This window comes from Anoplopoma fimbria, chromosome 17, assembly GCF_027596085.1.
Source record: "Anoplopoma fimbria isolate UVic2021 breed Golden Eagle Sablefish chromosome 17, Afim_UVic_2022, whole genome shotgun sequence".
Classification (NCBI taxonomy): domain Eukaryota; kingdom Metazoa; phylum Chordata; class Actinopteri; order Perciformes; family Anoplopomatidae; genus Anoplopoma; species Anoplopoma fimbria.
Genome location: NC_072465.1, coordinates 17,921,297 through 17,945,745, shown reverse-complemented (window position 1 = coordinate 17,945,745; position 24,449 = coordinate 17,921,297). Strand labels below are relative to the sequence as shown.

At 38.7% G+C, this 24,449-nt stretch overlaps 3 protein-coding genes across 5 annotated transcripts in view; all 3 read left to right on the top strand.

The window, feature by feature from the left end:
• The window catches only part of LOC129105641 (kazrin-like), a 57,958-nt gene extending 49,831 nt beyond the window's left edge, over positions 1-8,127 (top strand). For both annotated transcript variants that reach the window (XM_054616784.1, XM_054616785.1), the window contains 5 exons: positions 2,307-2,443; positions 3,251-3,421; positions 4,939-5,119; positions 5,289-5,422; positions 6,491-8,127. In XM_054616784.1, coding sequence (XP_054472759.1) covers positions 2,307-2,443; positions 3,251-3,421; positions 4,939-5,119; positions 5,289-5,422; positions 6,491-6,661 — 794 coding nt within the window. In that variant the 3' untranslated portion in view covers positions 6,662-8,127. The remainder of the gene's footprint in view (positions 1-2,306; positions 2,444-3,250; positions 3,422-4,938; positions 5,120-5,288; positions 5,423-6,490) is intronic.
• A 229-nt stretch (positions 8,128-8,356) lies between these two features.
• On the top strand, positions 8,357-13,176 carry LOC129105643 (kazrin-A-like). Its single transcript, XM_054616786.1, has 8 exons — positions 8,357-8,434; positions 9,038-9,228; positions 9,331-9,449; positions 9,988-10,219; positions 10,477-10,578; positions 11,225-11,391; positions 11,593-11,689; positions 12,408-13,176. The coding sequence occupies exons 1-8, from the start codon at positions 8,395-8,397 to the stop codon at positions 12,567-12,569; spliced, it is 1,110 nt and encodes a 369-aa protein (XP_054472761.1). The 5' UTR covers positions 8,357-8,394; the 3' UTR covers positions 12,570-13,176.
• A 1,640-nt stretch (positions 13,177-14,816) lies between these two features.
• tmem51b (transmembrane protein 51b) lies at positions 14,817-23,233 on the top strand. 2 transcript variants are annotated; one of them, XM_054617312.1, is made up of 4 exons: positions 14,817-14,943; positions 15,079-15,115; positions 19,671-20,097; positions 21,157-23,233. In XM_054617312.1, exons 3-4 carry the CDS (start codon positions 19,685-19,687, stop codon positions 21,590-21,592), a joined length of 849 nt encoding a protein of 282 aa, XP_054473287.1. In that variant the 5' UTR covers positions 14,817-14,943; positions 15,079-15,115; positions 19,671-19,684; the 3' UTR covers positions 21,593-23,233. The 2 variants fall into 2 exon arrangements, with proteins under 2 accessions (XP_054473287.1, XP_054473286.1); XM_054617311.1 differs by having other exon boundaries at positions 14,817-15,115.
• The last annotated feature ends 1,216 nt before the right edge of the window (positions 23,234-24,449 follow it).

Here is a 24,449-nt window from a genome sequence, read left to right as displayed (position 1 = left end):
AGCCAACACGGGCGTCTTTTTGGTCCGCTTAATCCCCCAGAGTCTCTTCTTTCCAGGGAACAGCTACCTCAAATATGCAGCAAATACAGCTGTCCATGCTGTCAGTGGGAACTTTCATACTTTAAAATTCCAACAAGCAAGATTGTGTAGTAATGAAACCCACTTTATCTCACCAATGACAATATTGAGTCAGTTAATGTAATTAGTTTTTATTTCTGTGTCATGATAGTAACCCATCACCCAAGGGATTACAAAAAAACAACTAAATAAGACTTCTGATGTAACAATTTTACACTGCAAAACCACAAGAAACATAACTGGCTAATCTATACATTCTGGCAGTGATGTGTTACATTTCTTACCCTTGATGTCAAGGATGGCAAACAATTGAATAAAGGCCGTTAAGTCTGCTTGCTTCAAATTTGGTTGCTACAAAGATCAGAATCATTGTTTTGAAGTGTCTTTTTCTGTGACATATTTTATTTTATTAATGTGCAACAAACACGAATGAATCATTTAATGAACTACATATTTTATCCAATTTCAGATTAACATATTTCTTTATAGCAAATCAAACACATGCCCCAGTGGATTATCTGACTGTATGTGAACAGCCAACTCAGTCTTTGTGAATCATCCATCATTGTTATCGTACTCAAGACAGTATTGTGGGGCTCCCGGTAAAATGAACACTATAAAATATTATGAAGCTCATTTTAAAATCGGTTACAATCCATTACAAACCCATTTTTCTTCCTCCAGACTGACATTGCTTCCAGTTTCAACATTGAGTAGTAAAATACCAATAAAAATAATAATAATACATTTATTGAATGGCGTCTTTCATGGCACTCAAGGTCACCTTACATCACATAAGATCGGTAATAAAATATACAAAAAGCAACAGAGCACCAGCAATAAAACATACAATAAGCAACAGAGCTCAACTTAGCAATGAGTCAAAATCGGTATCGAAGTATAAAATAAGATGCATCGGCTTATGTAAGAACATAAAGATCTTTGCTTATAAGATGAATGAAATGAAGAATATATTTCTGTAACACATTCATATTTCATCATCATAGATCGTTCAGTTCATGTTCTTTACTCTCAGCAAACAAATGATAAGTTGTGGCATTAAAAAGACGAGGACTGTGTGTTTAAAATCAGTTTTAGGGGTCATCTGTTTGGTCTTTTATGTGCCAAAGATGTCAAACGTGTGCACTCGAATGGCAACAGTGTGCAATCATTCAGAAGAGAAACGTGATCTTTTAGAGTAAACGTCTTATTTTTTGTGAGGTTAGACAAGAGATACTGTATATGTGCATGTGTTTCAACATTGTTCAGTCTCACAAATGGGCGTCGCCCCTGATGAGCAGCCAAGAAGACTCCAGGTTTACCTCATTTTAATTAACATCCATCAATCATGCAATAGAAGCTTTTCTCTGAAATATTAATGTGGTATTGATGTAGACTGGAATGCCGTGCTGATTGTGTAGTTTTGGATTGTTTTCATTTCTTGTATGAAAACAAATCCAACCACAATGAAAACCAGGGAGTAAAAAAACTTCCATCCATTAAGGATCATTTCTTGTAACGAAAATAGGAGAGGAAACTGAAAAGGGAATTGTGGATTTAGTTTTGTTTGCAAGTATTGCTTTGCATGGTTCTCTACTCTGCTCTGAGTCACAGGTGGTAAACTGCAAGCTTGTAAACTGTGTTGTGTAACTGCAGAAAAACAGGTTTGAATGTTGAGTGTAAAATGTGAAGAGACTGAACCGTTGTCAGGAGGAATGCCTCCTGAATGACACATGTGTGCAGTTATGAAAAATACAGGTTCCAGTCTTGTTTCTCTGTTGAGCACAAACCCTCAAGGTAGCATTGATATTATTATTGCTTGCAAAGAGCCCCTCCGGTTGCATCATGGCTGTTAAATTTTCTTTGAAAGTTGAAAGAAATCAGATCCAATTGTTTTTTTCCGGGATGAGCCAACAGTCTCCACATGCCAGCCGAAACAGTTAAATGTATGAATGAATACTTGCTACAGTGCCAATTATCTTTTGGGATGATTTCATAATTTTATCTAAAACAAAACAGAAAAAACACCAGCTGCAGCCCCTCGTTAACAGAAGGCACAGTGTCACCTAGTGGCTCCCTGTTGCAATTGCAAAGTTGTTTCTGATTTAAAGGCGTCCAGATCCCACTGACACATATTTGTTTGACAGTAAAATTGGCTGTTAAAATGCTCCTTGATTTACTTCTGAATGTGCTGCTCAGTTGTGAACGTGTTTGTCTTTGTGTTGCAGCTATGAAAGCTGACCGTAAGCGTCTAAAAGTGGAGAAGGCAGACTTGGGGAATCAAATGCAGCAACTGTACACAACACTGGAGAGCAGAGAAGACCAGCTGCGAGAATTCATACGCAACTACGACCAACACCGAAAGGTAACAGCGGCCCTCCCCTATTCATCAGCATTAGTTTATTGTACTGAAAAGCCCAAGACAATGTCTCAATATCAGAGTTTTGCCACTGACACATTTATTTTTAACAGTTTAAATGTAAAATGTCTCCCAGTGTGGTAACACTTTACTTAATGTCCTATTTAGAGCATAAAACCGTATGTAAGGGCTTAATAAATGGTTTGTAACACACTATAATGTAGTTGTAAGCAGATATAGGTGTTTATTAATGTTATTGTCAATGACTATAACTCCTCCCCTGGTCACCCATAAGTGGAGGCTGCTGCATAAGCTGATAATGAATGAAAATATAGTAAAACACAGTTGTTGTAATAATATAAAGTATGTCTTCTTATGAGAAGTTATAATTGTTTACAAATACTATACATTTAAAAACACTTAAAATGTATTTATATCTGTGCACAAACACATTATAGTGTTTTAGAAACCATTTATTAAATGTTTATATATTTCTCATATTATGCTACAAAGGCTAATTCATAAATGCTAAAAATGCTGATTCATCTGATGTAGAAAAAAAAGGACTGTTTGCTGATATATCAATTTACATATATACAGTATATATCAGGTTGTTTACTGTGATTATTAAAATAATTTGTCTCTTTAGTGTCACCTTGTATCCACCCTTTCAAAAAAATACAAGTTTTGAAATAGTTTACAACACAGAATGTAGCTCTGATAGGCCTCTTGACTCAAATGTCGCGCTCCATTGATCGTTCAATGTGAGTTTGGAGAGGATTAACCGTGTCTTTGTGTGTGCGTGATCTTCAGGAGAGTGAGGATGCAGTGAAAGCCCTGGCAAAGGAGAAGGACATGCTGGAGAGAGAGAAGTGGGACCTGAGGAGGCAGACCAAAGAAGCCACAGAGCAGGCCAACATCCTGCGTTCTCAGATGGACATGAAGGAGAACAGGGTCAAAGAACTGGAGGCCGAGCTCACCATGGCGAGTCACCCTGCACGCAAACACAGTCACAACTTTGTGGAATTAATACGTCGAGCACGAAAAGTGTCACATTAGCATCGTTATCTGGTGTTTATGGCATAAATGCAAACAAGGTGTGGGTTTGCAATCCCGTCGCCGTATTCATATCAGTTCAAACACATTCAGTAAGCCGCTCTGCCATCCTCATCCCCTTCCTCTCTCAAGGCATTAATTCTTTCTCCAGGCTGAGGAAGAAATTCAATTTTTTTTTTTCTGTGTTGCCTTGTCGGAGCCTCGGAGGTACAGTTGTCAGTCTGTGTGTCATTAATCTCTCTCCTCCCTCGGCGAGTCATAACCGCCCACAGATCCTCACATCAAGCTGCATCACAGATCAGAGTTGTTGTTACATCAGTGCAAGAACTGCATCGCTGTCAAGCAACCAAGCAACAAAGCAACAAATATATCTTTCTACCTTTCTTTTTTCTCATCTTTTCTTTTCTATTTAAAATCCTGCTGTCGCCAAATGTTTCCCTTACCACTAAGTGGATGCCCACTAAATGCCTTTTCATAGGCTTCCAGTAGACAAATCCTGTGGAAAACATCAAACATGTATAGTTTTGGCACAGTATTGAACAGTTTTTAATGTGCTGTATTAGAATATTGCCTGTTGGCTAACTTCAAAGGGTAGTGCTGCTGTTCTTCAATATTATTATTATTGTATTGTATTGTGTCTACTATCCCATGAAAAGAGCAAAACCAATAATGTGTTACTCCATTTCTCAACACTTTCCCAATTTCCTACCCTGCTGTGGCCCTCAGCCCCAAGCCAGTTGGTTCCTGCTGTAAACATAAATCTTTATAAACAGGTGAAACATATATTTTTTTTTAAGGTTGAAATAATTTCCTAAAACAGCTGAGCATTGTAGTATTTAGCAAACATTGCTCAACCAAGAGTAGATGATGCATTTGTTTGTAACTTCAGCAGCAGATTGCTCTTGTGAGTATTTACAGCAACAGGACAGTGAATGTTGGATTGAATCAAAATGAACTACTATGCAAATAATAGAGGAACATGTTGGCCAGTGCAACCATCAGATTTTTCATAGTGTTTGGAAAACAGCGGCGCTCTACAGCACAGAAAAATAAGTTGTTTGTTGGTTTTGGTCTTCATGGGATTTGTTGACAATAAGTAAACAAAGAATACTACTAGTCCATCTTATAGCTATCAAGATCCCACATTTAGTTGTGTAGTGTAGCTAATATTGTGTACATGTGTGTGTAGATGCATACATTCAGCATGCATACGGTGCTCATGTGAGTTTATGTGTAAGACATGTTTATTTATACAGCACATTTCAAGTGTTTTACATAATGCATAACAGACATGAAGACATAGAATAAGACACTGAAAACACAAACAAAAGACATAAAAACACAATTTAAATCAATTAAAATGATTTTTAAAAATGTGTGTATCGGTGTAAGCTTTGTTTTACATTCAGCTCATGCTCAGTTTCTGTTTCTCGTGTGTTTCCCAGGCGAAGCAGTCTCTGGCCACTTTGACAAAAGACGTACCGAAGCGCCACTCACTGGCCATGCCTACAGAGCCCGTGATGAACGGCAGTCAGGAGTGGGTGATGCAGGCCGACCTGCCGCTCACTGCCGCCATCCGTCAGAGCCAGCAGACCCTCTACCATGGACACACCACTGACAGACAGGGTAAGCTCTCTCACTGTATCTGCTCTGCTTCTCAGTCTCGGTGCTGCTTTGTGTTGCTTTTACAGACTAAACATACTAACAGAGGGTTTCCTAGAGGTTTCTCATACTAACTGGGTATTTTTCAACATTTCTCAACGTATGTGTGCACATGTGTGTGTGGCACATCCAGCTGTGGTCAGGATCAGCCCCTGCCACTCTCGCCAGCCCTCTGTCATCTCTGACGCCTCTGCGGCCGACGGAGACCGCTCGTCCACGCCGAGCGACATCAACTCACCTCGTCACCGGACCCACTCCCTCTGCAATGTAAGAGCTGCCTGGCCTCCTTGACCAAGTAATCACACCTCCACACTTGTCTGCGTATACCTCCCCCTCTTTGTCTTCTCCTTTTTGTGTCTGTCTCTCTGTTCTGTCGGCCTGCTGGGTGTCAGCCTGCCTGCTTGGTAGGCGTGATGATGTTATTTTGCATTTAGGTCACTTTAAAGCAATATTTGACATTTTAGGAAATATGCTTATTCATTGTCTTGCTAAGGAAGAATCTGCAGCCAGGTGCAGGGGTTTATTTTCTGGACTAAGTCTTCTTCAGCGTGAGGTTTCCAAGGCAACCAGTCGAGATTCCAAGAAGTTAATCTTCCAGGCCAAGAAGTAGTTTGGCACATAACCCCATTAACTACATTAACCTTTTTTGTATATATTAAATAAACAGGATATAATTAGTAAATCGGTGAACTTAAGATCAGGGGCTGAGCCAGAGGTGGCCAGGAGTGGCACTGGGCCCCTTTGGTGCCCATCCTAACAGAGTAACAAGGTGATAGAAGCAACTCAGAGAGTCATTTTGTCTCTTTTTTCAGTCTTGGAGTCTTGCTCCTATGTAGGAGGGATGCAGGAGATCGTACCTGTCTGTGTTAAGGGGCCCATTTTCTCTTAGTCCATTCATAAAATAGGCTAATTGGAGTTACAAATAGCAGCATATTATTTATCAATTAATTTCACATTATACCGTTTTTGGGGTTTTTTTGCCTTCATTCTGACACTGAATTAACAATGTAACAATAATGTGTAGTGTATTATTGCCAGGATGGCAGGCAAAAAATTGTAGTCTTAACACATTTTACAAATTTGTCTAGGCCCCCCATTTAAAAAGAATCTAAACCTGCCCCTGAGTTCAAGGTGCTGGTAGGTGAATTCTGTCTCATTTGGACAAGGCCAAGATAGCTGTTTCCCCCTTTTCCAGTCTTTGAGCTAAGCTAACCATCTAAGCTAAGCAATCTTACTCTCAAAATAAGCATATTTCCCAAAATGCTATTGCCATTGCTTTGACTCAGCTTTATGAGAGGGCAAACCCAAATGTCCTGTCTCCTCTGTCCCATTCAGTCCATGGAGGACCTGGAGGACCAGAAGCGTAAGAAGAAGAAGGAGAAGATGACTCTGGGATCCCTGTCGCGGGTGTTCGCTCGAGGCAAGCAGCGCAAGTCACTGGACCCCGGCCTGTTTGATGGTACAGCCACCCCTGATTATTACATAGAGGAGGATGCCGACTGGTGATGCTGAGTGTGTGAGCCTGTGTGTGAGTGGTAAACCTGTGTGGATATTCACCTGGCTTTAAACGTGTGTAAAGAGTGTTTCGTGTGTGGGTTTGTCTGGAGGGGGGGTCAGTTTTAAAAGAAAAGCCTAAAAGAGACTGCTATCCCCATAAATGTACAGTATATTACCATTAAATTGTATGTTTGTAAATTAGATATATATTTATAGATGTACATGTATGCATATGTATATATGTTTACATGCATATAAATATATACATTGGGTTATTATTATGTGTAGACATGTTTATGCTGTATTATCTTCCCAATGTCTTAATGTTTTATGTTTTTTTTATAACTGGAGACTTGAAGGACCGCTGTTCATATGTAAATAGGAGCTATTGTGAAACTAGTGTTTTTACTGTAAATGTCATTTGACTTTTGTTACTTTACTGTTGCTTTTATCATGCTTTGCAACATTGATTTAAGGTTTCTTCCTATTCCCAATCTTACTTGGCCTGTTTCTTATTATGAAAGAGAAGATATTACCTGATTGGCTTTAAAAGAAATGTATCTTTTGGAGTTTAATTGGCCAAAATTCTGTTGTTTCAAATTGCCTGTTGGAATGGAAAGTAGTACTTTGTTTCAGAGGTATTGATGCTACAAGATTGCCATACTTTTCATTTTGTAAAATCTGGCTCATATATTAACATATCACAATGTGGGCAGCAGGGAGGTTTTTTGACGAAGCTTTCTCATCCGTTTATGCTCAATATCATATTATCAGTTACAATAATTAACGACTGGCAAACAAGAGTTTTTAAGTCAATCTTTCTGAAAATGTAATTGCACGGACCTGAAAACAAAAACAAAAGTGATGCATAGTCACACACCTCTCATCTGCTGTTGAAACCATGCGCGAGTGCCAAAGGTGAAACACTCATCTCCAGAAAGTCTGCGTATCATTCTGTCACTGTTAGCACTAGCCTCGTAACATTGTTTATGTCTGACTCATTTCTTATTGAGAGCTATCTAACGTGCCAATATGAGACGAAGGAATGCGCATTAAACACCTGCATGATCCCTCTGTGCTTCAATTAGATGTCCATTCATTGCCAATCAAGTTTATATTCTCCATACTCCTGTGTTGCTCCTGTGTTACCTTTTCCCTTTGCAAAGTTATCTTCCTTGCATTATGAATGCACGGCCCCTTTTATTGTTTTTTTTGCTGTTTTTGTTTTGCTTTATGTAGAATCCCTCCTCATTTCTTGCAAATGTGGCTCTAATAGTTATATGTTAAATGCTTTGTAATTTAGGAGATGTTGCATAAAAGATTAAATCTATTGAAGTATTTTATTTAAAAAGAAAAAATACAAAGAAGAATTAACTTCAAATATTTATCTGCTGCAGCTGTTGCAGCCAGATGTTGAGGAGGTTTTAGCATTTTCAAAAATGAATTATAATTGAAATGAAATCTTATTTTAAAAATAAAACTAGTAACTGAATACATCCTATGTGGTAGTTTTCTGTTCCATGAGTAATCTTGTTATTGTGTCCCAGTCTAACGTGTCTCTCCCTCTCCTCCTGCCATTTCTAATGGCAACTCTTTCCTGCCAGTGAGTAACTCCTCATCTGTGATTACCAGCTGTCTGTTTCTGCACTCTGGGGATTATTCATACTACTCAAGTCCATTGGAGAAATTCAAGTTTGTGTCATTTTCTTGTGGAAATCTTTTTGAAAAAGAAATGGTGGACTATGCATGCAGCGTTTTTGTCAGCATGTGGAGACGAATCAGGTAAACACGCAGCGTTCATCCTGGATTTGTTTGTTCAGTATGAATCAGTGTTTTCCTGCATGACGTTTTATGAATAATCCCTGTGTCTCTAATACATTATCCTAATGGTCTTTAGTCCCGTCATAATCATCAGATGGTTGCTGAAGTATTTAAACAACTTTACTAAACATGGTACTGTAGTTTTACAACCCACCGGACTACTACACTTTAATGAAATAAAAATAAATGGATTGTATTCCTTCTGAGATTCAGGTTTAGATGGACTCAATTGTGTAGTTTTGTGGACTTTTTTTAATTTATTTTTGTAATAATCCTGGTAAACTATTTCCATATTCAATACAGTTCTTCCAAAGACACGAGAGGTGAAGCTACAATGAATTGTTTGGCTCTATCTAGTGGCCATTTGGTGCAATTTCAATTAGTTTTTTAGACAAAATTTCAGTTGTTGATATACAAAAGAGATTCTTTGTATTTCTAATGCAAACGCCCTCTGATTTTGATGTAAACCCTTTTTCTAGATGAGTCACTTTTGTTGATTTCCATATCCCTCTGACCCTGAACCCCTCCTGTATGCCAAACCATAACTTCTCCTGACCAATCCAGACTCTGACAGCCTCACACAGCAGAGCCTGTCTGACGGCGAGGAGCAGCTGGACCGCCTCCAGCAGGCCGATCTCACTCGAAACACATGCATGTCGCTGTGGAGGGCAGGTGCAGTCCAGGCCTGGCTGGAGGTTGTCATGGGAATGCCCATGTACATCCGAGCCTGCTCTGAAAACGTCAAAAGTGGCAAGGTACACCTTTGGTATACAAGTGGAAGTTTGTTTGCTTTGTGCTTGAGAATGTGGTATGATGCTGCTCTTGTTTGATTAAGAACTGGATTTTGGTTCTTCTAGGTGCTGTTAGGCCTGACAGATGATGATTTGGAGCTGGGTCTGGGTATCAGTAACCCCATTCATCGCAGGAAACTGAGACTGGCCATTGAGGATTACAGGAGAGCTGAAGGGGACCAAGGGTGAGCAGCAGCTAACATAAAACTGAAGTTTAATATTAGTTATCAGCATCGGAAGAGGAGAGTTAGTACATTTAATAACCAAGTACTGTAATTAAGTACAAATCTGAGGTATTCTTGCTTGAGTGTTTACCTTTCATTGCTACTTCATACTTCTACTTCACTACAATCCAGAGAATAGTATTTGATCCAATACATTTAGAGATTAAGGTATTAAACCACACAACAACAGTATATGAAATAGTTAAAATCCTCTCGCCTGGTCCAGCTACAACAATAAAATGCATCAGTAATAATAATAATAATCCAACAATAAAATATTGAACAGTCATAGGGACAATTTTCATACATTATTAGCACTTATTTCTGACACTGTAAGTACATTTAGCTCATCATTCTTGCGTACTTTTAAGGTCTATTTTTAATTCAGGAATTCAACTTGCAGTGGGGTATTTTGACTGTGTGATATTCTACTCTTTTTTGAGTAAAGGATCTGAAAACTTCTGCCACTGCTGATAAGTGTTGTCCAATCATCTTTTAGACTATCGAAAGCGTCCGAGATGGACCATCACTGGGTTGCAACGTCTTGGCTGAGTGACGTGGGGTTGCCTCAGTACTCGCAGACCTTCCAGACTCATCTAGTGGACGGACGAGTGCTGAACTCTCTGAGCCGCAGAGACCTGGAGAGATTCCTCAACATCAGCGACCAGTTCCACCAGACCAGTCTGCTCATTGCAATACAGCTCTTGCAGATACTCAGTTTTGATAAAGAGGTCAGATTATAGATTAACATTTACATTAGACTAGATGAAAAGGAACTAATAGCTGTTCCTTAACCACTGCATAACGTTTAACTCAACTACACTCACAAAACTGGATGTGATTTACATAATTATCCATCGTAGCTTGAGGCGCACTGGAGCCTTCGCTGGAGCATTATCTCTGTAGGCCATCATCTTTACCTGTCCTAGCTCTGTGTTTTTATTGGTCCCTTCCACATAAGTGTTATCTGTGTTTTGTGTTTTCCCAGGCCCTTCAGGCACAGCGAGCAAAATGTGAACACCAAGACCGGGACCCCATTGTTTGGACATGTCACAGAGTAATGAAGTGGATCAGAGACATAGACCTCAAGGTGGGTGGGAGGTCAGTGATGGTATTCCCCTTCGCTCAATAATTTGAGCAGATGTGGTTCAGCGGGTGGAGGTAGTTGTCCTTCACTCTCAAGGTTGGAGCTTCGATCTCCGGCTCTTCCTGTCCGGATGTCTTAGCGTCCTTGAGTGAGACACTGTAGTTTCTCCCCGACGCTTTACAGCAGCTCACTGCTACTTAATGCTTATGATTGGTTTAATGCAGGGGTCAAAGTTCATGTATCTATGTGACGATTGAAATTAAGTTTAAAATAGTGCCTTGCCACAAGTGTTTTTTTCCGGATCGGAAATGAGTAATAGTTTTCCTTCTTCCATTTTTAGAGGAACTTTTGGCACTAAAACAAAAACACCCCCATGATTGTGGTTTGCCTTGAACTAATTTGACTATTATTCAAAACTCAAATTAGTGAATACATCTGCCCATGAGGGTTGGGCATGACACGAAGATAAGGATATCTATCTATCTATCTATCTATCTATCTATCTATCTATCTATCTATCTATCTATCTATCTATCTATCTATCTATCTATCTATCTATCTATCTATCTATCTATCTATCTATCTATCTATTCCAATATGACCGTTGACAAGACTGAGTCTGCATATGTGTTCTCTATGTTCTCACCAGGAGTTTGCAGACAACCTTCAGGGTAAAGGGATTCACGGAGCTGTGATGGTTCTGGACCCGTCCTTTGACACAGACACCATGGCCAAAGCCCTGGGGATCCCCAGCAACAAACACATGCTGCATCGACACCTGTACGAAGAGATGAAGTCACTCGCCGTCCCTCACAGGTAGATTAAAAACACTTCAACTCTTGTTACGTACTTTCCTATTCTATCCTGCTCTTAAAGCAACAAGTGATTTTGTTCTACGATATTAAAATATGTATTTGCCAGTTATTTTGTTGCATTTGAAAATGAATGTGATTATCTAAGGATTCAATCTTAAACATCATGCACATAAATTAATATTTTTATTCCTTGTATTCACAGCAATGCAGAGCAGAGTGGTGAAGTTATCGGTTCCTCTTCGCCTGTGGCTGTTAAACGCTTTGCCGAAGAGAGGGTGTCGATGAGAAGATCAGGAAAGGTATCATTTCATTTCACACTCTTATAAATGTACACATGCCTTTATTTAACATCACCAGACTTACAGTAGTTAAAATGTTTTTGTATATATTTATCTTCCTGGAGGTTTTCTTGCATTCTAGTGATCTAAGACATGGTTTGATTATGTCCGGGTTACTTTGTTGCATACATAAATATGTGGTGGTACCGCACTTTTCTCTCTCAGACGACACATGCATGCAGAAGGACAGTATTTTTTCCCTAATTATTTTAGTAGCTGCTTTTTTTCTGCATAGCAAAACTACTTGAAGACCTTATACAATTACACAGCTCAAGATTTGAATTAAAGGCATATCTCATTTTTCCTTAATGCTTTGGAAGGGTAACATTGGAGAAACAGCAAGAGAACGCTAGATTAAAAAACTTGAGAAAGTGTAATTTGCTTCAAGTTTTAGAAAGGTGAAATTGTTTACAAATCTGTTTAATTGGTTGTTGTAGCATGTTAAAGTTTGGACATTTTAGTCTTGTGAAATAGGTATTCTTAAAAAATCCTTTTTGTATCGGAAATGCAACTGAAACTATTTGTTCATCTAAAGTGAGTCCTCTGGCAATTTCGAGGTTTTTATTGGACAGTTTCACTTCAATGTCAGCTGATAATATTTAAACAATGTGGTCACATGCTTTTTTTTTGTTTTTGAGAAATAAACTCCACATTCTGTTTAATGCCCTTTTATTTACAGAGTCCACTGAGGTTGCGTGCCAACAGCCACTCTGTGGAGAGAGGTCTGGGCTTCCACGGCAGCTGCGGCTCTCCGCCCAGAGAGGCCCGAGTTCAGGCCGTTCCCCGGGCCAAAGGCAGCCCGATGCACACCTTCAAGAGTGTTGAAATCACCAACGTCTGAACCAGCCTCCGCCATCCAGACCATCCACATTGTTGCTATTGTTTACATTGCTATTGTATTATAGTTGTTTACTACTGAGAATTACCTACAATCAGCATTGATTTACTTTTAAGAGTAACTTTTAAAGGGGTGTACCACTTGATATAATGATTCATTATTTTGGGCCAATATTAGAATAACACACATCCTCTAAACAGAAACAACAATAATTTTTGACCCGAAATATAAATATAATGAAGAGGGAAATTTGCTTAATTTCGACTGAACGCCCAAATAAGTTTTATTTTATGAGTTTATACAAGGCTTAAGAATAACCTACAAATAAATGAACACAGTGTTGTTCTCCTGGGTTGCCTTATATGAAATAGGTCTCACAGCACTGTTGTTTACTGCTCTACTCTTTTGACTATTTCTAACAATACAGTAAATAAATGATTATGCTTGAGTTATAGGAAAAAAAGTCATTATAACATGCTTTCACTGTAGAGATACATATCTGCTGTTGTAACCTGAACTGTGTCAGGTCAGCAGCTCTACATATATGAGTGAGATGTTGTTTCATTTTCATAACATAATTAAAAGATATGTCATTTGGACATGTGGGAAGCAAAACATGGTTAAAAGTTAAACTTTAATGATTCTACCATCTTTAATATGAATTCTCTAATTTTGAAAACTGGTAGAAATCCATTTTCTCATTAGTGTTACATTATATATTCATTTAATTAAATAATTGAAATTGTTTTGGTTTTCATTTGAATGTGAATGTTGAGATATATTTTTTAACAAAACTCATCTAGGTTTTATGTAGATAAAACATACAGCTGAATGTTGGGTTTTGAAAGTGTAAATGTGTAAAAAAATTCAAGCAAACGTTCTGCACATGTTTATACTGTATTAGTTAAGCACTGACATAAAGGCAATGCTGTTACTTATATTATGAGCCCAGGTGAGAGAATGTAATGGTATTTTTGTACAGTTCAATCGTGTTTTATAACACACAGGTGTTTAAAGTTTGTTCCTCAGCATGAAAACACACATATTAAATGTCACAGGGCCACACTGTATGCAGCTGAATGCCTGAGGTTTATCCACATAGTAGAAAACAGGTTTGTCCATCACAATCTTGGCATTTTCCTTCACAAAGAGCAAAGTTGTTTAAGCGGGAAGATCAGACCAGTTCAAACCTGTATTGAAACAGAAGGGAAGAACTCAATGGTTTATGCTTTTAACACCAGTGTTACTATGACTGTTTACTGTCTCTCTTCACCCTGCTGTCAGAGCTTTTCATGTACGCCAACATTAAAGCTGAAATTATTGTCAACTCATATAAAGCTTAGGCCTGTTATTGGGGTTTTTTTCAAGACAAATGCATTCAAATCTCTTCTAAAAAAGATATTATCCTATGAAGATCTTGGAAAGATACTTTATATTTTTATTTATATTACATATTTTAAAATCTGATCAGAATTTTCCAAAGTGTCACATTAGCTTTTTGATTAGTTTGTAATACTTAGTTTTTTAATTAAATAATGCATCAAAATTCCTGTTTGCATTTCATCCCCTTTAGTTTTGAGCAGAGTAGGGGTGGAATAATGGCCTTTAGGCCCCGTTGTGTTTGGTAATGAGGAGAGAGTGCTGCTCTACACTCAAACCAGTAATCTTTTGGGGCTCTAACCTTTAGACCACCACTCCCTCTGCTAAGTACGATTGTGTGACACAATCTGAAGCTCCAAAACAGCTACTGAGTGGACCTTATAGTAGGTCTGTCTTTGTCAGACGTATCTTTGATGGTTGTGATGATATAAAGAAGAGGAGTTGTATACTTCAGACCACAACATGTTACACCAGTTGGTCTCCTCTTCTATAAAATTAAGGATACCTTTATTTTTGCTTTAATTATATCTTAACAATAATCATTGGAGCTGAAATGATTCATAGTTTAACTCAGTTTTCAAGCAAAAAGATCCAAATATGACTTCAGAAAGCTGAATATTTTGGTGTGTAAATTTAGATCGTGAGTCAAACAAAACAAGCAGAGAAGCCCTCCTGGGTTCTGGAATACTTTTGGTGTTTCGTACACTAAACATAAAAATGTAGAAAATAGTCATCAGCCACAATAATCATTTTTTATTTAAAACTTAAACATTACCATGTTTTATTTTATTATATCAATAAATTTAAACCCATTAAATAATCTATTTCCGGGTGTGTCCTCCTTTCTTGTCCACCAAATTATCCCCAGCAGAAGTTACCTGAGCGGCGCTAGGACCATGCGGAAAACGAGTCACTAACACGCTTTACAACAAGGAGAGGGGAGGTTTCACTCCGCCCGGAATTTGCCAAAAGTTTCTCTTTAACATCAGCTGTGGTGGTAAACGTTGTATATAAGTTTATATAAAAAAAAAACATCGTGATTTTTAAAAACGAATATCAGTTGTCAGTCGTTGCGTTTATGTCTTCTTCCTCTTTTTCCCTGTGATCTTTTGGAAACACCTGCGAGATTCAGGTGAAGAGGGAAGTCCTTGAGCGCTGAGCGGAGAAAGGTAAGGCCTCTTCCTGATCACCTTCGACACGTTTTGCTCATTATCAAATTAACAGGGGCTTGTAGTTGGGTCGCATATCTGTCTTTATGAACTCTCTGTGTCCAGATAAGTTGTGTTTTTAGTGTAGCTCCTGTGAGGGGACGTGCATACTTTACAAACAACAAAATAACTGGCAGCTTGATTAAATGCGTTACTTGCCCAGTAAAAGTTGAATGTTTTAGAAGTTATTATTCCCCAAACAGTTTTCCTTATTGAAGCAGTTAGTAGGCCTGTTATCATTATAGGAGGGACTGTTCTTTTTAATGTTGGGAATGTCCTGATGTTGAACAGGACACACCCATGCACACCGTCCAGCTTGTAACATGCACAACAAACTGCTCTATAATTGTGTGTTAATGCACAACAATATACTGGTGCATTTAATGACACAGAATGTCAGCAATGCAAACTGATAAAATCACAGTGATACCAAACTGTAGCCATATTTAGCCTTGATAAGATGGTAATACATTATATGAGGGGTTCTATATACCAATTCTGATCCAATAGCAGTGCTCCTTTTTTTTCCTCACACATTTAAAATCTGTATGATTGAAATAATTTTTACCTAAAGTCACAGAAGGCTAGGCGTAAATGTGGCACTAAAAACTCTGTGGCCCGCCGTGATTTAATGGTAGCAGAATTGTATAATGACATTGACTAAGAAGTTGTGTTTAATGTGGGTGTGGTATTATTTTTAGCGTGTTAGTCTGTCTGTGTGTCATCATGATAATTGGTCCTGGAGACGACTACAGTAGTGAGAACTACCACAGAGGGGGTTTTAATTAGTTTGCAAGGTGTTTGTATGTTTGTCTGTCTGTGGACAGTTGCAACCGTGCAAGATGCAGTGATGAACTTTAAATGTGTGTTGTAATAAATTAACGCAGAGTACCGAGATGATTGTGGTCCGAGTAAGGGGTAGGAAGTAGGACACACACACACACACACACACACACACACACACACACACACACACACACACACACACACACACACACACACACACACTAAGCCAAATACAGTGTACATGAAATTGCTAAGGCTACATCCTCACTACTACGTTTCCGTTTAAAGCACATATCTTTTGCTATTTTTATGCCTTTTGTCCACACTACTCCAGAGTTTTAAAACCCCCAAAAAGGGGGGCGTTTGAAATTGCTACCGTCGCAGTGTTAGTTTGAAAACTCCGGGGTTGCATCCTAGTGTGGACAGGCACGGAGACCTTTGAAAACAATGACGTAAACACCTGTGTTTGCTACTTTGATTGGGTCTTAGCAGTCACAAGGTATACTTCCCTTATGCGTAACTCTGCAGGAAGAAAACAAACATCAAAACAAACTGATCTTGTTGTCTATACTAACAGCTGTTGTGCAGTTGAATTCTGCATTTCATAATGCTACTACTGCCTACATGCCTAGGAAGCAAGCTGTTATTAGAGTGAATAATGAGCGGCAAGTCCAGCGACATTATCAGCCCAAGGAGCAAATGTTTGAAGTCACGGTTTGCGACTTTGAGGAGGGCAATTGACACAAAACGAGGGACTTTCCTTATCTTATCGGTGATTAGTTTGTTCTGCACAACTATTGTGAAGTTCACATAGAAACTGTAAACGAACAACAGCATAAATGCTCTCCAGTGCAACAGGGTCTTCAAGCTTCCTGGCAGAGCTAAGAGTGTGAGAACAGACAACAACGAAACCAGAAGGAAACGAGCGAGAGCCATATGTCAACCATATTTCTTGACCCATAATATATATATATATTTTTTTTTCAATTCACTTCAATTCAATTTATTTTGTATAGTCCAAAATCAAGAGTCACAAATCTGCCTCAGCGGGCTTCAAAATAAGAAATACACACTACATCCTCTGTCCCAGGACCCTTGTATCGAAGAGGAAAAACGAAGAAAAAAAATGGAATCAACCTTAGGGAGCAACAGAGGAGGGATCCATCTCCCAGGATGGACAGAAGTGCAATAGATGCCACCTGTACAGAATTAACAACATAATAGAATTACAACATAGGTCAGTGCATTTGATATTGATGCATATAATGAGACATACATTACAGATTCAACTGTTTTTCATCTTGTTAAATAAAATCTGTGGGCCAAAAAAACGGCCTCAGTATCAATTCAAATGCACTGTGATACTGGTGATGGTGTATCAATAGCATATCCCACTGATCACATCATGATAAAAGAGATAATCAATTATTGATCACCCGATACCAGTCATCTGCTCTCCCAGACTCTTTGAATCGTGCGTACAGAGCATGCAGGACCACTTTATTAGCATTGTTCAGCCCTCCCTGCCCATCCCATCATTTCTTAGTCAGAACAAGAAGACAGAAACTTAATTGCAGGGCGTGCTTTAAACGAAGGGTTGGACTTTCATTTGCATTTAGCACATTAATGACATGCGTAAAATATTTTGCCCTTTAAATCATAAATCATCAGTTCATCTGTGTCAAACCTGTCCTGAGAATAGTGCAGCATGTGGTGGCTTATTAATGATGGATGCAAGAAACTGGTGGACTCACTTAAATTCATGATGTACAGTAGATTAAAGTTATTTATTTTGGACCAAGAAATTGCCAGATTACAGAATTAGGAAATGCATACCTCCTCCCTTTGTTCACACCAGCTCCCTCGACCCACTAACGTGCTGAAGACTTGCCTACCTGTCCTTGTCCTCACCTCACCATCCTCACAAGCCTTCTCCAGGGCAGTTCCCATGCTCTGGAATTCCCTTTCACAAGACAATAGAGACTCTGTGTTCCTCCCGATTTTCCAAAATTGCCTCAAAACCAATCTCTTCTTCACTGCTTTCCCTAAGCGCCAACCCCAAATACTGTTTAAACAGCATGAATATGGATCCAGCCTACCTTGCTAAAGATAAAGTGTTTGTTTGAATTTTTAGTGGTCTAAAGGCTTGCCATTTACTTGGTGCCCATCAGCACCTTTAGTACTAATGTAGCATTTTATGAACACTGCAGTACAACAAGAACATTATCGCTAACCTGTTCTACGTTTTTTGTACTTCCTGCAGGTCAGTATTTGAATACGTTTCCATGTTTGAACATGTTTCCAAACACACCCATTTAGTGTAATTAACAGTCATCACACAATGCACATCGGTTGAGGCAGTAGTAGAAGAGGCAATCTGCAATCTTTTTCAGGAGTACCTCCCAAAATCATATTCTGCTACATTAGAGAGTCTGTGTATTTTTTTTATCATTTAAAAAAAAAATGTTGAGAAATACTAGCTGCTTGTCAGCCATCTAAAAAGTTTTTTAATTGAACAATTTGAGTGGAAAAATTACTCACTGAGGTAATGGAGGGTAAAGATGATCCTTTGCTTTAAAGGTTGACAATAACAAAAAATGATAAAGTCCACTGTTTTATTGCAAAGATTTCTGAAGAAAGCCCTAGTTGGATGTACCCAACGAAGCATGTGTATATGTTACAGGTAGAGAGCCACAATAACATGAACTCTTACAGTACAACTAAAGTTACAACAATTATGCTACCTTTCTTATCTATTTTTACAAGTTCCATTCGGTTCCATTGTGTTTAACTGTATACATCATAATGAATGTTAAGTAATATATCATTATACCAACATACCAAAGACATGTTTTGTCACTCCATTTTTTGAGTGTGAGTCATACCCTCAATCAAAAGATCTGATGTCTCTCGTTTTGTCATGTTCAGACACGTGTGGAGCTACTAATGCACTTGTTTTAGTTAAACCTGTTTTCTTGTCAACCTGCTCTCTCATTCCTGTTACTCAAAAATGTAGCAATCTCATTATATATTTGTAAATAACACAAATTGATGTTTTTAGGCTTGGCTTTACTTGACATGTATAAAGATATAATAATAATAATAATAATAATAATAATAATAATAACTGTATTTATATAGCACCTTTAGAAACAGAGTTTACAAAGTGCAAACTACATATGACAGTGTAGTGTTAGAGAAGGGCTCTTAGTAAAAGTAGTAGTAATAGTAATATGTGGTTGATGGTGTTGGAATGTTTATTAAACAAGAAAAGGACATTTGAAGATGTTACATTGGGCTCTGGAAAACTGTGATCTGCATATTACTGACAATTTATAAAGAAAACCACATATATATTAATTAAATAAATAATAGGCATATTCAATAATGAAAAAGATGGTTAGTTGCAGCACTACATGTGACTGTTAATCTACTTCTGTGCCTGCCAGAACTTCCACAACCCTCCATTCAGGCCTTAGCTGGTAGCTGGTTATGAACGTAAACAGTATTTTGCTTTAACAATTGTAATTTAAAACTTTTTCAAAGAGGCACAAATCAGGAAAAAACAGCTCCCTGTTCACCACATGAGTTTGCATAACAAGCAGTTAAGTGAGACAGGTGTGCTGAATAGGATTACAATTCATTTTTATTATTGTAGTATGACAGCCTTACAGTTAACATCTCTGTATCTCTAATTTATTCTCACTCTATTGGTGATCCTCTTTCTCAGTTTGTCCTGCAGGGATGTGTTCCAGTCGGGGTTTATGCGGTGACAACAACCGTCCCAACAGATCCTCCAGCTCAGAGGGCACTGGTTCAGGCGCTCACTATGCCCTGTGCGCACTTGGAGTGGGACTCATCGCCCTGGGTATCGTCATGATTGTGTGGACTGTGATACCGACGGATGGAGAGGACTCAGGCGGCTCCCCTACACCGCCAAGCAACACCACTGGAGGGCCAGACGGTGATGGGGAAGACAAAGGCAGCTCGAAACCTTCAGTAGTGGCTATGGTGCTGGTTGGAGTAGGGGCATGCATGTTGCTTTTATCCATTTTCCTTGGTGTGAGGAGCAAGAAGAGACAAAGCAATGCAAGAAGGCATCCAGTGGCAACAGGAGTCCCCCTCATGAACCATGTAGCCAGGGCGCCGGAGGAAGCGTGAGTAATGGACCTTTGTCTTTTTATTTTATTCATAAGATGTTATCAACTTCCAGTATTACTGCAATTTGAAACGTATAGTGCGAACATTATTATTATTATTGCTGAAGCATTTCAACTTTGAATATCTAAATCCACTTTGTTTAGGATTTGAAAGTTCTTTACTTGGGCATTCCCCCTTTAAAAACAGACCTAAGAACATATTAATGCACCAAATCATCACTGGGAGCGTTTCATTTCAGTACACACAAAAAACGTATGTCATCAGAAAAAATTGAAATATGCTTTACTCACCTATACATTATACGTAGTATAGATGTGAGCTGTTCTACTCAACCCCAGTCCAGCTAAATTAATAATCATGCTTCATGAAACAGCCCAAATAGCTGTCACATAATATGATATATGGATTTTTTTCTTATGTTATGAATCTAAGCAGTCAAGTTGCCCTGCTGACAGTCAGACTGTACAGATTCTTCTCAAAAGCATCAACCAAATCATCATAAAGCAAAAACCTCAAGTACAGCTGAGAAACTAAGATCATGGTTTGTTATATAAGGAAAACGGATGCTATAATCAATATGTATATAATAACAATGGATCAATGACGGGAGCATGAGTCATGTGAAATTGACAAATTCTGAACTAGTGTTGGTTCAGTCTTACAGCTCTCATAGCCACAGCAGGCTGCTGTACAGACAGCTGGTGAACACAGTTGAGCATTTAACAACTAAATAACCAGATATTCCTGGTAGTTGTCAAGAGACCAAAAAACAGAACTAAAAGAGAGTGAATATCGGAACTACATTTGATAAGTGAACAATAACACGACTCAAAATTAATGATAATATTGCTCGATATATGCTGATTTTGAAAAACTGAAACCGTTTGCCAACACCTTTGTCATATCAACATAAAAAGTGATATGTCAGTGTTGTATTCACGGCTTGTTTCTCCTGTCCCTGAGTGGCAACAGAATAGTTGTTCTGGTTTAAAGTTAATGATTTTCTTACCTATTTTGTTTTATACTGCTCTTTCTCACTGAGACTTTTTTTGCAGAGCGGCCGACCGAGCTTCGTACAACGTGCCGAGTTACGAGGAGGTTGTTGGCAGTGGCGACTACCCTGTCCGCGAGAGCAACCTTCGCAATAGCACCTCCCAGCTGCCGTCCTACGAGGACATCATAGCTGCCGTGGAAAATGAAGGAGCAGAACCCACTAACAACCCTCCCGAGGTCACACCAGCTCCTGCTGAACCTGCTGCTGAGCTCCAGGCTGACCCTCCTGGCCTTACATCAAACCCCAGCCTGCCCACTCGCAGTACCAGCCGGGCGAGCCGTTTACTGCGGCCCCTCCGAGTGAGGAGGATCAAGTCAGACAAACTGCACCTGAAGGACTTCCGCCTCCAAATCCGCACCCCTACACAGAATCCAGTGACCATTGAACCCATCACTCCACCACCGCAGTATGACAATAAGATGCCTGAATTAGGGTAGTGCTCCCAATGAATATAAATAACTCATTTTTCAACCCATTTTCAAGGTTGGTATTCAGTAGGTTAAATATAGCTTGGAGCAGCGTGATGAAGGCCATACAGACACACTCCTGAAATGAGAACATTGACATCACTGAAGCTTGTGATTGGCTTAGTTTTTCCATATTATTATAAAAACCAAAATTAAGTCTGTGTAAAAGGATAAGCTGTCAACGTTGAGATTTTGTGCCAGTACTGTCAAACATGAGGAAAGCAGTTCAGTTTTATTTAATAGCCAGTTTTGTGTTGCAATGGACAATATCCTGAACTTTTATATATGTTTTACACCTTGCCAAGATTTATTATTGTTACTGTATATTGATGCTGATTAATTGTGGAATAATTTCAACCATATTGTTGTAATTCAAAAGGGGAAACTAATAACCAGGGAGATTTTAAAGTTGTATTAAGTATCAAAAGCATTAGATGTGCAACCTTTTTTGGGGGATTTGTAACGTTGAAGAAAATGCACTGAGGCCAAACATGTATGATCAAAACGCTGCTTGTGATTGACTTTTGTAAGTTGTTTTTAAATCTTTGTTGAAAATGAAAATGCCATCTATTTAACATTCAGTGTGAACAGTAAAAATATTGGAACCACTATTGGATATTCTGGTATGGGAAGTGACATTAGTAATTAAGCATTGCTTCATAGGACTTTATAGGTATTTAGATGTTTAAACTATGCTGTATGTTGTTGGTAAATAGTGGAGAATAAATGTATTGTTTCATTTACCTCATGACAAGATTTTATACTTTTGTTGCAAAATGACACTGAAAAATAGTCAGGTGGGTGCAGCAGGCTGAAGAGGGTATTCCAAATGTATCTCTTCCCAGCAACGCTTTACAGCTCTTCCTGGGAAACCCCAAGGGGTTCCAAGGCCAGACAAGCTATATAATCCCACTGGTGTTCTCAAAGTCTATCCAGGGCCCTCTTACCACTTGGACTTGCCCGGAAAGACTCTAAAGGGAGGCATCCAGAAGGTATCCTGATCAATTGCCTGAACCATCTTGGCAGGCCCCTTTCGAGGCAAAGGAGCAGTGAGTGGCTCTGCTCCACATACCCCTCACCCTATCTATAAGGCTGAACCATGGATGGTTCTACTCCTGAGTCCTCACCAAGTAGGACGTGTTGGATCGGGTTAAGGAGTTCATCAAAGTGATTTTCCACCGTTTGACAATATCCACAGTCCGAGTCCACAGTTCTCCTCCCATGCTGAACAGAGACTGAGACAAGCCCAGCTTTACCTTAGTCCTTGCAGAACTTTCTAACTGCAAACCGAATGTGCTTCTTTATAGTCTCACCGAAGCTGCAGCCAAAGTGTACCTGTCTGCTGTTTCCAGAGTTTTCCGAGTATAGCATGTAATTGAAATTTCATTAAAGTCATAGAAAAGTATTTCAAAAACAAGGTCACAAAAAGTCGTATGTCAGTAAAAATAAAGAAAATTAGAGTATAAAGCGTGTCATTAATATTTTATAAAAAGTCATAGTATAGTATGTCATGAAATGGTCAAGAAAATGTCATAGTATAGTACATAATAAAAACATGATAAAACTCACACCATTGTGTGACGACCCTCTCTGCCCGGCAGAGGCTCGTCAGCAGAGTGGTTGCACCTGAGCAGCTCTATGTTATTTAAGAATCCCTTTGTGTTCAGTGCTATCTCTTTCCTGCTCGAGACACCCATTTTTGGTTTCTGATCATGGTTTGTTTCCACACCATACAACATAGCACATACACGTTCCACTCATGCACTCACCTACACTGCTGACATTACTGACTCCACACACCACTGTTAGATTAGGTTTTTCTTATATTTTGCCATTTGAATTAATAAATAATTTGAAAACTTCTTGATTGTGTGTATCTCACCTTTTTGTCATGGCCGTGCGGCCCGGTTTGTGACAATTGTAAGACAGAAAAAAGGGTATCATCATTCATGTTATAGTATGTCATAAAAAGTCACAGTATTGTTTTTTACTAATAATTCACATTTTAAAAACATAATTGTTTTACTTAAAGGAACAGTGTATAGGATTCCGGAGAGATTCATTGGCAGATAAGGAATAGAATACTCTAATAACTATATTTTCCTTGTATGATGGAATAATGATGACCACAAATTAAGAAATGTGTTTTTGTTACTTTAGAATGAGCCGCTTATATCTACATAGGTAACTATTTTTTTCAAGGAGTCGGCCATGTTTCTCGGTAAGCAGAGGGGTTTTCAGTTGGATGCAATCTGCAAACTCACCACTAGATGCCAGATGACTAGATTATTTTAGAATTTTGGATTAAGTATGAAGCCTATAACATGAAAGAATTTCCTAGAACACAATGTATAGACTGATACAAGACATGTATGCATGTATTTTCTCTTTTCTTCATATTTTGTTGTGTTTGGGACGTTTCCTGGTCTTGGCAAGGAGCCTTTTAGCTCCAGGTGGGGCCAGACAATAACACCATGCAGGGTGTGCAGCCTTTTCAGATTGTCAAATATCAGGAGTGGCCGATTTTAAATGCTGTGTGTTTGCAAACACCAACTGACAAATTAAACTGATTATATCTTCAAGTGCTACAGAAGTATACTTTACTCACATGCACTTTAAACTACTTTCTGGTTCCCATTTTAGTACACCCAACATGAAATCTGCTATTCTGTTCCATGAAAAATTGCACTTCAAGTATGAGAAAACACAATTTTATTGACATTTAATGATTAATACAAATTTTACACACTGTACAGCTTTGTAAAAAATAAATTAGAATGTACATATTTCAAGATGGCAGCAATGGCCAGGGAACCTTGGTGTTCCC